The sequence below is a fragment of the Garra rufa genome, chromosome 9 (genome assembly GCF_049309525.1).
Source record: "Garra rufa chromosome 9, GarRuf1.0, whole genome shotgun sequence".
Lineage (NCBI taxonomy): Eukaryota > Metazoa > Chordata > Actinopteri > Cypriniformes > Cyprinidae > Garra > Garra rufa.
The window spans coordinates 43,487,869-43,502,500 of record NC_133369.1 but is presented as its reverse complement, the minus strand read 5'-3'; the positions used below and the strand labels follow the sequence as shown (position 1 = coordinate 43,502,500).

The window sequence follows — 14,632 nt, the reverse complement described above, 5'->3', positions numbered from 1 at the left end:
ACGCAAATGAATGAATAATCAGCAAGAGAACAGAAACCCATCAGAAAGAGACGGACAGTCTGGAGGAAAAATGCATTTTCCCAAATAAGCCATCTCCATCCTGGCCCACTTTTCTAAAAAAACACTAAAAAGACATTATTCATGACTTTTACAACAGTCGGCCTCCTATTTAGGCCTGCGAGGAACATTAGAGCGCGTGAGGCTACGATTATCCGGAGCCTTAGCACTCACGATTATTAATTCATCAGGGCTGCTTCAGAACACAAATGCATTGTATTGTCTCATTCAGCATCTTATTTTACCCGTAAATCGGCCAAATGGGATGCGTTCTAATGACAGAGCCATGTTAATATCAAAGCGAATCGGCTCTGGGGCGCAGACGGGAGCACGGTGTGGAAATTCAATCACAAGTCCCTTCAATCACGGGACGGGAAACAGAGATGCGTTTGAATATTTTTACCTGGACGTATTTAAATTATACAATTTTAATAGCTATTTAACATGTAGTTGCTTTTTTAGCCGCATGCTTTGGCTGGAAAAAAGAAAAAGGCGGTCAGGTAAAGCGGGAATCCTCTTGGCAGTTATGAGCAGGACAAGCTCTTTCCAGCGGGGAACTTCTTCCTGATCTGTTCTGCTCGGAGTCACTGACTTGTGAATTTCTGCTTGCCTTTGTCTCGTTCCCTCTGCCGCTGGTAAACAAGCAGATCCTTGAGCTCAGATCGCCTCGGGCTCTTCACATTCTCCTAAATATCTATTCAACCGCCGCACAAACACCGCCGCACCTGAGAGGAGGATTTAACAAAGCAGACATCTCCTCTGTTCCGCTGTGACTGTCAGACTTCTGTCTTTCATTACAATACTTTAGGACTAGAGACAATTCAACATTGTCCTAATGTTATTTCTCAGTATGTTCATCTACAATCACACTGATTCCCAATACAGTCCAATACAGTGCAAAATGACATTTATCCACATAGACTAGAGCAGTATTAAAGTATACTTTGTTATTTTAGTATCAGTGATTTAGGTGAATTTTGCCATTAAAATGGCTGGGGAAAAAATGTCCCAATTAATATTACTATTTTAAGTATTTTCTGTTTTCATTTAAATTTTTGTTGAGGTTTTAGCAATGAATTGTTTTGTACATAGTTGTATGTCATTTTTAGTATTCTTAGTTATTTTAGTACCATTTAGGTTTAGTTTAAGAGATCTATTGTATAATTTGTATGTGTTTATTAATTTATTTACTTATTGAGCGATAACTACCCTGACACTTTGGAAAGGTGATATTACTGTATATCCGTGTATTCTGTGTTTGACATGCTAAACTTCATCTAAAACTATTTTAGGAGCATATGCTGATTATTGCATGTCTAACACACATGCAGCTTTTAGAAAATTGAATTACTGATGAACTGCATGGATTAATTGGTTTTTTAAACAAATTTGTCACAGTGCAGGACCATTTAAAATGAGTTAGTTAAAACAAATTAAAAGACAAAAATTAAAAATGTATTAAAAAGAAAATTCAATCATATAATTTAAGCCTAAAATTGCCAAAAATGAAAAACAAATTGTATAACACAACTGCACAATACGAATGTGCGCATCTCTGTCTACTGATCAATTCACATTTTATTTGTGTCCCTGGAGCACAGGTATATTTGTAGCAATAGCCATTAATACATTGTATGGTTTTGATACATTTTTCTTTTATGCCAAAAATCATTAGGATATTAGGTTAAGATCATGTTCAATAAAGATATTTCATGAATTTCCTACCGTAAATTTATCACAACTTAATTTTTGATTTATAATATTGCATTTTCTAAGAACTTAATTAATCCTAAATTATTCCCAGACATGTAGATATCCAAATTATGTATCATTAGTAGCCCTTTGAAATAATAAATAATTATATTATTGAAAAGTGTATGAAAGATTGTATTTATAGTCACATTTGTGAGCGGTGGGACAATGTGTATATCAAATTAACATATTTCTGAAGTCATAAAATTGGTTATATATATTTGCCCAGATATTTCAAACTCATTGATCACATTCTAGATTTACTATTATGCATAAAAAACACGTATTATTTACAACATTGATAATAATACAGAGATTAAAGGCAAAAATGTAATCATTAACATATTTCCAAATTGTTACTTTATTGTAACATATATCAACAAATTGTTATATTAGTGCTACCAGTATTGCAACATCAATATTGTAACTCATTTGTAACATTTGAACTTTTGATTCAGTGCAGTATTTAGTCATTGCAACATTTGAGTGCAATCTTCACAACAACTGGATTGGATTTATATCGTAGACATAAGTTCACTGTTATCCCATGTTTCCTCATCCTATGACCACACTCAACAAAACTGAATCAATTTATATATTAATACTAGACATGTTAAAGATAATGTGCACCACAAATCTTTATGTTAACATACTTTAGCCTTATGTTTTGGAGCTTTGATGCAACCATCATCGTCTCATGGTGCAAACAGGAAATAAACTAGGTCTGGTCATGTGACAATTTGCACTAACCATGTAAATTTGCTCATATTTAATTGAGACCCTTTATTTTTCCCATATTTGCAGGAAGGGTGCTAAAACATCAGTCAGAAAAGTGTTTAGAGCTTTTAAAATGAAAAATATTTTTTCGGTCACAATTGAGATTAAAAGACAACTTTAAAAGCAATTTTCTCCATATTTAGATTTTTTTGCACCCTCAGATTGCAGATTTTCAAATAGATGTATCTCAGGCAAATATTTTCCTATTCTATCAAACCATACATCAATGGAAAGCTTATTTATTTAAAAAAAGCTTACCTCAATTTAAAAATATTGACCCTTATGACTTTTTTTTTTTTTTGTGGTCCTGGGTCTCATTTACATGTGCAAGATCTTGAATCATTGTATCCATGCACTATTAACAAAAAACAGGTATATGATAATACAAACTGCTGCTAAAGCAGCTGGTCAGATGCTCTGAGCTGAGTGTTTGCATCTCTAACTAGCTGTTTGAGGAACACCTGCTCGGCTTAACTGAGCAGAGAGAGCGTGTGCTGACCCTCGTGATCAATAATGCATGGAGAGTGAACAGCAACATGCTAAACCTCTTAGCCACTGCAGCGGAGGAGAACAGAGACGCTCCTGCTGCTCCACGCTATCGTGAGGCTTTGATCGGCCGGGACAGACACCAGCACATCAGTGATCGACCCACATTCAAACACAGGTGAAGACTGAAACTGCATATCTTTAGAAATTCTACATAACAGAAAGCATGCGTTTATGATCATCCATTTTCCTAAAATGTCATTTAAGTTGTTTACCTTTAACCCAAATCAAAACCAAACGCCCCTGATCTTTAACCCGCCCCTGAGCACTAATGCATTCATCAAAGAGCACTTAATTAGATTTCTAATGGAACTTCACTGCAAATGCTCAACCATGAAGTTATGAAAACAGCTTCATGAGGGTAATTACATCAACTCGCCATCATATCAACCTCCCATGAGCCTTTGCTCCACTTTACTATGTTGATGTTACCTCCTGGACGTAAATGCAATGCATTTAAAATTGAAAACGCTCATTGATTGTAATTTCCAACACGTTTGGGATTTATCTGCATGCCGGAAACCAGAACTCCACATTTTTATGTTGCTTGATTAATTTTGCACTCCCTGTAGTGGTTACTAGACTCGCTTCTTTGGGGAAAATGCAGCTTTTACAGTGTTTTCTGTCATTTGTCAGCCACTGAAAGAAAATGCACAAATATAGAGCGGTCATTGAAAACTTTCAGAACACAGCTCGCTATTCTTCAGGGAATTACACATTTGTGGTCCGTTCAGTCATAAATCAGTGACTCTGGATGGTGTTTGCATCTACAGAAGGATAAGATGTGCTTGCATCTGCAAACAAAAACTTAATTAAACCATTTAATTCCATTTTTTTTCCCAGACATGTGGATATCCAAATCATGTATAATTAGTAGCCAATTAAAATAATCAATATTTATTGCTTGCCTTTTTTTATTTGGCGAAAGGTGTGTGAAAAATTGTGCTTTGTAATCAATCATATTTGTGAGCGGTTGGATAATATGTGTTCTGAATGAACATATTTCTGCACTCATAACATGGTTATGTATCGTAGCCCAGCTATTTCAAACTCTTTGATCACATTCTAGGGTTAATATTATGCATAAAAAACTTATACAACATTGATAAGAATACTGAGATAAAAGACAAAAAATATAATCATTAATATATTTCAAAATTGTTACTTCATTGTAACACATATCATCAAATTGTTATATTAGTGCTACCAGTATTGCAGCATCAATACTGTAACTTATTTGTAACATTTGAACTTTTGATTCAGTGCAATATTTAGTCATTGCAACATTTGAGTGCAATTTTCTCTAACAACTGCATTGGATTTATATTGTAGACATAAGTTCACTGTTATCCCATGTTTACTCATCCTATGACCACACTCAACAAAACTCAATATATGTGAATTTATATATTAATACTAGACACTTTAGAGATAATGTGTACCAAAAATCTTTGTGTTAACATACTTTACTAGCCTTGTGATGAGCTTTGATGTAACCATCATGGAAAACTTTCAGAACACAGCTCGCTATTCTCCAGGGAATTACACATTTGTGGTCCGTTCAGTCATAAATCAGTGACTCTGGATGGTGTTTGCATCTACAGAAGGTTAAGATGTGCTTGCATCTGCAGACAAAAAAATTTAATCCCAATTTTTCCATGCAGATATCCAAAGCATGCATCATTAGTAGCCATTTACAATAATCAATAATTATTTTTTTGCATTTCTGGGGGGAAAAGCATATGAAAAATTGTGCTTTATAGTCGGTCAAAATTGTGAGCGGTGGGATAATGTGTGTACTGGGATCAGCTCTCATCCCAGACTCAATCCAGCTCTGAAAAATTTACGCCTGTCCAATATCGGACAGACAAACACAGAGCATGCCATTAAAAAAATAAACCAACTTCAGTCACTGCTTATGTTTCATCATAACATTAATGAACATAACACAGATGCATGATTGACTGAGCGATGCACCAGAAGATGAAGCCAATGCCTGCGCTCAGAACAGAAGAGCTCTAATCTGCTTCGCCGGAGAGAGAGAGAGACTCAAAATAGAAGTGTATGAACTTGTCAAGACACTTACAGGAGAATGTGGAGCTGCTTGAAATCTGCCACAAATCATCTCCTCACACCTCCTCACGTGTTGCAAGATCATTCCTGAAAGTGAGATTTACACAGAGCAGGGCTGGGTTCACCTGGACGTCTGCCTTAAGGCAAATCCTAGAAATATTATGTGGTTATTTAACTCTCGTGTTCTGATTGGGGTCTGAAAGATGCAAGAGCCATTTGTTAGCATGAACTATTACTTATGGGAGAACTGGAATTATATATTTGCTAACACAGGTTGTCCATGAAAAGGATTTTGGGCATTATATAAAACATAAATAAATGCAATTGATTTTCATTCTCTAATTGTTATTTTTTAACAGTGTTGACATTTGTTTTATTTCTACACTCTTAAAAATAAAGCTGCTTCAAAAGGTTCTTCACAGCGATGCCATAAAATAACAATTTTTGGTTCCACAAAGAGCCATTTAGTCAAAGGTTCTTTAAAGAACCATCTCTTTCTTACCTTTTTATAATCTGAAGAACCTTCTTTCGTCACGAAGAACCTTTCGCGAAACAGAAAGGTTCTTCAGATGTTAAATGATCTTTATGGAACCATTTAGACAAAAGGGTTCTTCTATGGCATCGTGAAGCAGCTTTATTTTTAAGAGTGTACATGAGTTTTTATATTACTGTACTTTTCAAAAATAACTAAATAAAATAAATTATAATGTTGAGTGTGACTGAGGTCTGGATTTTGAGTCAGAGGAATATTGCAAAAAATTACAGGAAGCAAAAGGCACATTTTAAGAATCAGTTAATAAATCTAATCATATGTAGCTAATCACATCCAAATATTTATTCTTTTAAGTGAGGAACATTTTCTATAAAGATGCGGAATTTAGGAACAACTGATAATCAGCATCATGAATTAATCATAGCATGAATTTATTCAAATTGGATCATTTTCTTGAGTAATTGCATTTTATTTGCTCTAATTAAATCAATTTGTAAAAGCCCTACTGGCCCTAATGGATGTAGATATATGACTTGTGTGTTTAGCTATGAGATATATAGACCTGTACTTCTCCTGTGAGCTGGACCAGGAGGAGGAGGAGGAAGAGGAGGAGGAGGAGGTGTTGAAACATGATTGATTTGCGCTTGGTTTTGTCGGAGACAACAAAAGGATGCCATGTCCTTTCAAGGTGTAATTCATCCAGAGCTCATAATGCTGATGAGACGTTCCTCCTAGATTTATGCATGACAAGTATCCTGCTTATCCGATCAGATATTTGGCAAAACTTGTCTCATTGTTCGAAGCTATTCTTAAATCATGTTTAAGCGTCTCGGACCGCATCTCAGCAAGCCTTGCTTTCGTTTTGAACGTATTTCCATATTAAATACAGCCCCGTCGTATCTGATCCATCTGTCCAAAAGAGCCGAGCTTCGTTTAAATCTTTAACGAAAAACAAGAGCACAAACTCCAGCGGAGACTTCATTATCCTCTAAAAGCTTATACCAGTGCGTCTTAATATTTCATAGGGACTCAAATAACACCAGATGAAAAAAATAGAAAAAAATGGATAATGTAAATGCATACGCAAAGCTATTGTGGACTTGCCCATCAAACTTCACGGATGCATTACCTGTTTTCACTGCAGTCCGGTGTGTGTGAGCAGGAATCAATCATAGAGTTGATGTTACTTGAGATAAAATGTCACTGGTTGTTTTCAGGGAGGAAAAATGCACTCGCGTTTAAGCCTGAAATATACTGGAAAAGATACGCCTTATCAAAAGATATCCTCTCAAATAATTTGTACTTTATTATGTGCTTTGATTAATAGCTTTTCCCATCGGAAAAGAATCGTCACTTAGTAAATGAATGAGAAGGAAGGCAGTGCGGGTCAGCCGCTTGACCTCGCGTCTATTAACACACACACGCCGACATTTGCTCGCCTATTGTCTGACTAATTTAATTTCACAGAACACTTATTTTCCAAACTCAAGCGCATGCCAAAGGAGAGGGAAAAGGGTGAAAAAAACTTGCCTGATAAAAGTCTAGCTCAATTTGAGGACAAGTACCTTCATCTGTAAATGAAAGCAATTATGCGGCCCATATTATATTATGTTGGCCGGTCTCAAGATAGTCATCAATCACCCGCAATCGAGCTGTCACTGCGGGCAGATTCGTTTCTAGCAGGCAGTTTTCCAGCTGGGGAAAAGAGGAGTACATCATCATTAATTTGACTGTGACCCCGGGGCTCCTCACTTGTCTGAACCCGAGTCAGCAACACACCTTCAGCACTTCATCTCAATGCAGGAGGAAATCAAGAGATGAACTGATTACAGATAGATAGATAGATAGATAGATAGATAGATAGATAGATAGATAGATAGATAGATAGATAGATAGATAGATAGATAGATAGATAGATAGATAGATAGATAGATAGATAGATAGATAGATAGATAGATAGATGATAGATATGTTAAAACATGCATTTTTAAAATCTCTCAAAATATTTATTAGCAACTATTATATCAGTGATCAAATAAATACAGACGCACAAACAGAAATATTGCACTTTTTACTTTAGGCACTTTCAGGATTCTGTTTATGAATTTAAATGCATGTTAATTCTAATTCGTAAAACTAACTATTTAAAATATGCTGGTCATACTACATAATAGATATGATTTATTAGACAGGAAGACTATTCGATTTTGGCTTTTTTTTAGCAAATGCAGGTAAAAACACTGGTTTATGCATTAAATCCCTGATTAAACTGAGATAAAAAAGCGATGCGATGTAACAAAAGATAACGCTTTGATTGCCAGATTTTACAAGTGCAAGCTCTTTCCCAAAGCTCGGATTAATTGATAAGCTCAATTACGAGTCCATTGTGCCTTAAAAAAATCACCCCCACCCATCTGTCACTCGTTGGGATTTTTATCCAGAGAAATGCATATTAAAGTTAGAGTCTGGTCATTTTGACTGGGTTTCTTCTGACGTCAGAGCCACCGGCGTTTAAAACAACCCGCATCTGGGCTGACGTGTTTAATACTAGTTTTTATAACGCAAAATATGTATTTCTGACATCAAAGGCGGCCATTCGCCAAATGCTTTAGGATGCGCGCGGCTGCGTTCTAGAAGTTTAATAGAGCGACAGGAGAGCATCCGTCTATCGAACACTCTCAGGAAGGCGTTTAAGCAAATTAAACATGGTAGTATTGCGCTTCGCCCTATAAGCGTCCGGCAGCTTTATGCTTTACCAATCAATCGGTACAGTGAAACACAGCAGAGCTGCAGTCTCGCCTGCGTTCCGGAAAACGGGGATCACTCTACAATGTCCTATCCTCAGTTCGGATATCCTTACTCTTCTGCACCTCAGGTAAGAGTCGAGCGCTTATTCTTGCACCGATTCTGATGTTTTACTTGGGCGCGCCGCGGCTTTGAATGCGCTTTAATCGGATTTCTCCGCTGTAATTCAGGGCTTCCCTCTGCGCTTATCATTTTACAAATCTACTAACACGCGTTCGAGCCGCAGACACATGCAAAAGTGCAGATGCGATGACAAGGGGAAGGACGACAACAGTTGTTTTTTGGCCGTGATCCATAAAATGCATTGTCCTGTGGGGGCTGACGGCGGCCACTGCCAAAAAAAAAAAAAAAAAAACTTTCTCTGCATTTTCACCGTTTTGCAAACTCGTACAGGTTTGCAGCTTGCTGTGTTATTCATGCTGTGACATTTCCACATATTCCAGTTCCTCATGACCACCAACTCATTGACATCTTGCTGCGAGTCGAGCACCAGATCCATCTCGGATTCGTCCGCGCAGACGCCCGTTTACTGTCCCGTGTATGAGAGCAGACTGCTGGCCACCGCCAGACACGAGCTGAGCTCCGCCGCCGCGCTGGGAGTCTACGGGAGTCCGTACACCGGCGGACAGGGCTACGGGAATTATGTTACCTATGGAGCTGACGCGTCCGCTTTCTACTCTTTGGTGAGTTTAGAGCATATTAAATTATAACCCATAATAATGGCATGCATTCCAGCTGTGAAAACTCAACAAATGTGTGTCTATATCTGAGAAAAATGAAAGTTTATAAAACAAGAGCATTAAAAAAACCTTTGCAAGTGGTACTTAATTATCACAAAACTGATGCGTTTGAGAAGTTTCATGGATTGTTTGCTAAGTTTTAGGATAAGCATCAAATTTTGCTCATTTATCTTGGTTATATTTACAAGTTTAATTGCTGACAGCTCTTGTATTTATTTCCAGGGTACGTTTGATGCCAAAGATGGAAGTGCGTCTGCGCATGCGGGTATAACACAGGCTGCCGCATATTACCCATATGATCCCACCCTGGGACAGTACCAGTATGACAGGTATTGAATAGCGGCTATCAAGAGTCTTCTGATTGACAATTAGCACGGTTCATTTGGATCAATTTAATTTTTATTGATGCAATAATTAGCGCAATCGTTGTTCTTGTTTTAAACCAATAAACAGTTCCCTTGAATGTTAGGTCAGTGTCTTTTTAATGTATATTTTATGTTATATCATGCACTTGACGGTTCAGCCTTCGGGGTTTCCCCTGAAGTGCTTTAATGGTCAGATTCTTGGCCAGTGCACTCGATCAAGCAATGTGTTCGCTCTGTTAAAAGTTACAAGTTTATAGGCCTTAAGGAAAGCACATTGCATTTGTGTGTGTGTGTGTGTGTGTGTGTGTGTGTGTGTGTGTGTGTGTGTGTGTGTGTGTGTGTGTGTGTGTTGCACTGCAAAAACTTTTCCCAACTTGCGTTTCCTTCGTGCCACAGATATGGATCTATGGAGGGAGGAACCAGAAGGAAGAACGCCACCCGTGAGACGACCAGCACGTTGAAAGCGTGGCTTCAGGAGCACCGGAAGAACCCCTATCCCACCAAAGGCGAGAAGATCATGCTGGCCATCATCACCAAGATGACCCTCACGCAGGTGTCCACCTGGTTCGCCAACGCCAGAAGAAGGCTCAAGAAGGAGAACAAGATGACATGGCCACCGAGAAACAAGGGCTCAGACGATAAAAAGTACGATGATGATGATGAGGATGGCTCGCAAGAAGATCAAATCAAAAGTGAAACCAACGATGACGGTCAGCTCCATTACGTTCTTCACCCTTAGGCTGTATCAATAGGTATTTTAGGATGCTATTATTAGGCCTGTTTATCATTAAAAAAAAGTTTATATATTTCTATTAAACAAAATAAATTATTCTCTCAAGAATGTTGCTGGTGATGAAAAGTCTGGTGAAAGGCTTTTTTAATTTAATTGTACAAGAACGTATTTTTTGAAGCGTTACATGATTTAAAAATGCATTTTAATATAATAATCATTTTAATTTTTATAGCGCCTTTCAAAACCCCAAGGTCACTTTTACGAAATAATACAAGCAAAAAACAAATTGGCACACAGGATACATCAAAAAATCAGAGGGGACATTCAGACAAACAAGGAACTGTAGATAATTAACAACAAAAGGTCATGCAATCATATAATGAACATCAGTTCCAACAGACCGAAAGCGTTGGTTAATTCTGTATATTTTGTTCTCTCTTGCTCTCCACTTACTTCCCATCACTATTTTTGAACAGAGAGCAAAAGTCGAGAAGACAAGGAGCTTCAGCTGAGTGACTTGGACGACTTTGACACCATCGAGTCTGAGAGCTCAGAGTGTGAACTCAAACACCGCTTTCACATGAACGCGCACATGGCGACCACCGACGATCGCCTCAAGGAGCCTTCTCCAAAACTCTCCATTCCGGGTCTGCTCGAAGCCGAGCGCGATCTCGCCAAAAGCTGCTTGAAAGGCACCGCGGGAGACTGCGAGCACGAGCTTCGGCACAGCAAAACGTGCTTCCAGCAGCAGGGCCATCCGTTACTGGACAGCAAACCTCGCATCTGGTCTCTGGCCCAGACCGCGACCTCGTTGAACCCCACAGAGTACTCCTCGTGTATGCTTCGATGTCAACCATCGCCCTCCGCCTCCTCACCTGTCAACGGCCTGGAGAGACAGCAGGACTCACCTGTTACAACTCTCAGGAACTGGGTAGATGGAGTTTTTCACGACCCCTTGTTTAGACACAGCTCGTTAAACCAAGCACAGACGAACACTACGGTTTCTTGGACCACCTCGACCAAAGGGTCGATCTTAGAGACTGGTGCCCTCGGACGCTCCGTAGGGAACAGCAACAACGTGATAAAAACACAGCAGCAAGAGGCCAGCAAGGACAGTATGACATTTCCAAAGGGGGTGAATAAAATATTCTGCTCCTAGCACACCAAATGACTCTCAAAAAGACTGTTTGGAATAGCTTTCAGTTTACGAACAAACGCCAGAGTGTGAATCGATGGGCCCAAAATACGTTTTGTTACATAAAATCATAGGAAAATGTATGTATTTATTGCTGTGTTGACATCTCACTGGCGAGGGGGTTGGTTTATATATATTTATTGGTTCGGTTGACGCACGTTCAGATTATGTAAATTAACTGGAAGTTTATGTTCCGAAAGACTGAAAAAAAGTTTACAGCCTAGTTTTGTTCCGGCTTTTATCGTTTCTTTGGCATGCATATGTTGCTAGTTTTTATGGATCATTCTTTTAGACGAACTCGGACCTTGTTGCAACGACTCACAAGTGTCACTGTTAAGAAAGCATCGCACAAATGCACAGATCTCCTCGAAACCGGGGAATGTTCAAATCTCACTCTAATAAACGGTGGATTTTTCGAAGCCTTTGTTCTGTGTATCGATCAGAGTCGCTGTCCCTGGTGCTGAACACTCGCGATGCGATGACATTCACCTGCTCCTGCTCAATTATTTTATTTTTTAAACGTAATTATTATTTTTATTTGTCACTAAAAAGTTATATACAACTATATATGTATAATTTTTTTTAAATGTAAATGCAATTTAAAATTTAAAATTGATATCATTAGGCCAAAGTAATGGCATAACAATATGAATGGCCCGACTGTCCACTCTAAATAATGTATACGCTGTTCTCAGCAGTGATTGTTTCGTGTTCCCTGTGTTTGGCTTTGTAATAATCCCCCAATAACTGTTTATCATTCTCTCTCGTCCTCTGATGGGAGAGATGAGGCCCTCAGGAGCCATAAGACAGCGCTGGATGAGCCCCATTAACCCGCCATAACCAGCCTGTAATTGGGATGTTTTCAGTCATCATTCACTTCACTCTATCGATTTCTACTCTCTCCCTGCCTCTGATAATATTATCGAAGTGCCAAATCCTTTACCCTGACCCAACACTTGAGCTCTGCAGACAGGCCGTTTATATGGTAGAAGGCGAGATCATTTGAAATGTTCATCTTGACACGGACCCCTCAATTTCTGGAGCTCCTCTGCACTCCGAGGCTTTTTCACCGGGGCGCGTTTCTAAGTGAAAAGGGCAAGAGAATTAGTTGCTCGAGATAAAAGGGCAAAAACACGCAGTCAAAGGCAGGAGTTGACAGTGATGGTGAAAGTGTGGCCCCTGGAGGACTGGGGGTCCGCTGAGAGGGCCTTCGCTGATGAATTTCAATGGGAAAGCCAAACGATTGAGATCTTCTCCTGAACGATCCCCTGGACAAAGACATTTGAAAAAACGCGTTTTGTCCGTACAACTCGATGCACAACAAATGGTGCTGTCGGTTGTCTAAAAATAAAGAACATTATTTTTTTACTCAGATAAATAAAAATCAAAAACAAATCTAAAATGCAAAGTGCATTAATGGGTAATTTGTTATTTTACGCATGCATTTAATTAATAATAAGAATAACTATTTTAATAATTCTAAGACTTTAAGAGATTTTTCTGAAATTACAGAGCAGGACGTAAAGAATGTTGAGGAACAGAATAAAATACAATTGCATGGATTTATAATATACTTATGCGTATTGGATAAAAGCATGTGTATTTACTGTTTCAAGAAACTTTCCTGTCGTAAAACAGGGTTCGGAGAGGCAGAGAGAGGGGGAGGAGATGTGATGGTTTGACTTACTCATTCAGGCGTGTCAAACACACACACACACACACACACACACACACACAGAGGGATGGAGGGATGATGCTGAATTAACGGCGCTTTTACATAGAAACCGAATCAAACTGTAATCAGCGACGCGTAACTTTTCATTAGGCGCCTTTGACAGCAGCATATTCAGACTCGACAGGGGACACAGGGTCCCCTGAAATAAACTGCTCTCAAAACACAGAGCCATAAGATAATTCCTTAAGCTCCATTAACAACTCTTAGCCGCAGGAAATAGAAACATCTCCAAATCTAAAAGCTTTATCGACCTGCGCAAACCTCCGCTGATGGCTCCGTTTTCTTCCCTTTATTTATATATTTCTGCTTCATCTTAAGGGACAGGAGCGTCTGGCGCCAGTAATAGACTTGAACACAACATATTAACTGAAAAAAGAGGAGAAAAGGCGAAAAGATTTAGATCTTTACCTCACCAATTAGTGTGCTTTATTTCCTCCACCGTTTCTGTCAATCTTCAGAGTTGATCTGCTCTGTTATCTAGTGTTGCGATTATTTTCCGCATGCCATTACAGTTATTTGTGAGTTGTCGAAATCACTTTAAGACAATTTTCCTAAAGAAAACTTTTTTTCGTTACTTTAGTAGTAAAATAAAATAAAGTAAGCATTATTATTATGTTGCACTGAACCAGGAATGACCTGTATGTGATGGGACAAGGACGGATCAAGCAGGCTCACTTCAAGAGCAGAAATCAAGCATGTTGGACATGAGATTTCACAGCTCTTAACAGAACAGACGCTTGTTTATCAGACGCGTTTGTCCTCGTTTCCCTCCGGACTCCAAGCTTTAAATAAGAGTGACACGCGCGCGCGCCCCCGGGAGCAAAGGACACGCTAAATATATTTGCACATCATTAGCAGCTCTCTAACACTGACCCACGACTGCACGACTGCTTCTGTCCTGCCGGTATCATCGCCAACATTTGCTCTTAATTAATCTGGCTAATTAATAAAAAAGCAATTACTGTAGTCTTACTGGCCTCTGCCGAGGTCTGGAGAGGAAAATGCTGACGCTGCATGAGGAATGAAGGTTGAAACAGAAACAGAGAGCTTAAAACATATCCAAACAGCACTGCAGATCTAAAACAGCCATTAGTTTTACAAATAAAAAACAAACAATGCAAATGAAAACTTGAATTTAGAAATATAAAACACTCCAAAGTTTTACCATTTTGTTTCATTTTCCATTATTATTTTCCAACAGTAATAAATTCAGTACAATATAATAATCTTAACAGTACACTCTCAAAAATAAAGGTGCTTCACGATGCCATAGAAGAACCTTTTTGTCTAAATGGTTCCATAAAGAACCTTTAACATCTGAAGAACCTTTCTGTTTCACAAAAGCTTCTTTGTAGCCAAAG

The 14,632-nt window shown here is 38.5% G+C and overlaps 1 protein-coding gene across 1 annotated transcript; it reads left to right on the top strand.

The window, feature by feature from the left end:
• Positions 1-8,265: 8,265 nt before the first annotated feature.
• LOC141342910 (iroquois-class homeodomain protein irx-4-like) lies at positions 8,266-11,955 on the top strand. The gene is made up of 5 exons (XM_073847488.1): positions 8,266-8,573; positions 8,947-9,186; positions 9,466-9,572; positions 10,005-10,318; positions 10,818-11,955. Exons 1-5 carry the CDS (start codon positions 8,529-8,531, stop codon positions 11,498-11,500), a joined length of 1,389 nt encoding a protein of 462 aa, XP_073703589.1. The 5' UTR covers positions 8,266-8,528; the 3' UTR covers positions 11,501-11,955.
• The last annotated feature ends 2,677 nt before the right edge of the window (positions 11,956-14,632 follow it).

Bases quoted from the DNA above. Each gene is read 5' to 3' on its own strand.
- LOC141342910 (XM_073847488.1), top strand. From the start codon at position 8,529: ATGTCCTATCCTCAGTTCGGATATCCTTACTCTTCTGCACCTCAG. The intron at 8,574-8,946 runs GTAAGAGTCGAG...CACATATTCCAG, and splicing joins CTTACTCTTCTGCACCTCAG to TTCCTCATGACCACCAACTC. The intron at 9,187-9,465 runs GTGAGTTTAGAG...ATTTATTTCCAG, and splicing joins CGTCCGCTTTCTACTCTTTG to GGTACGTTTGATGCCAAAGA.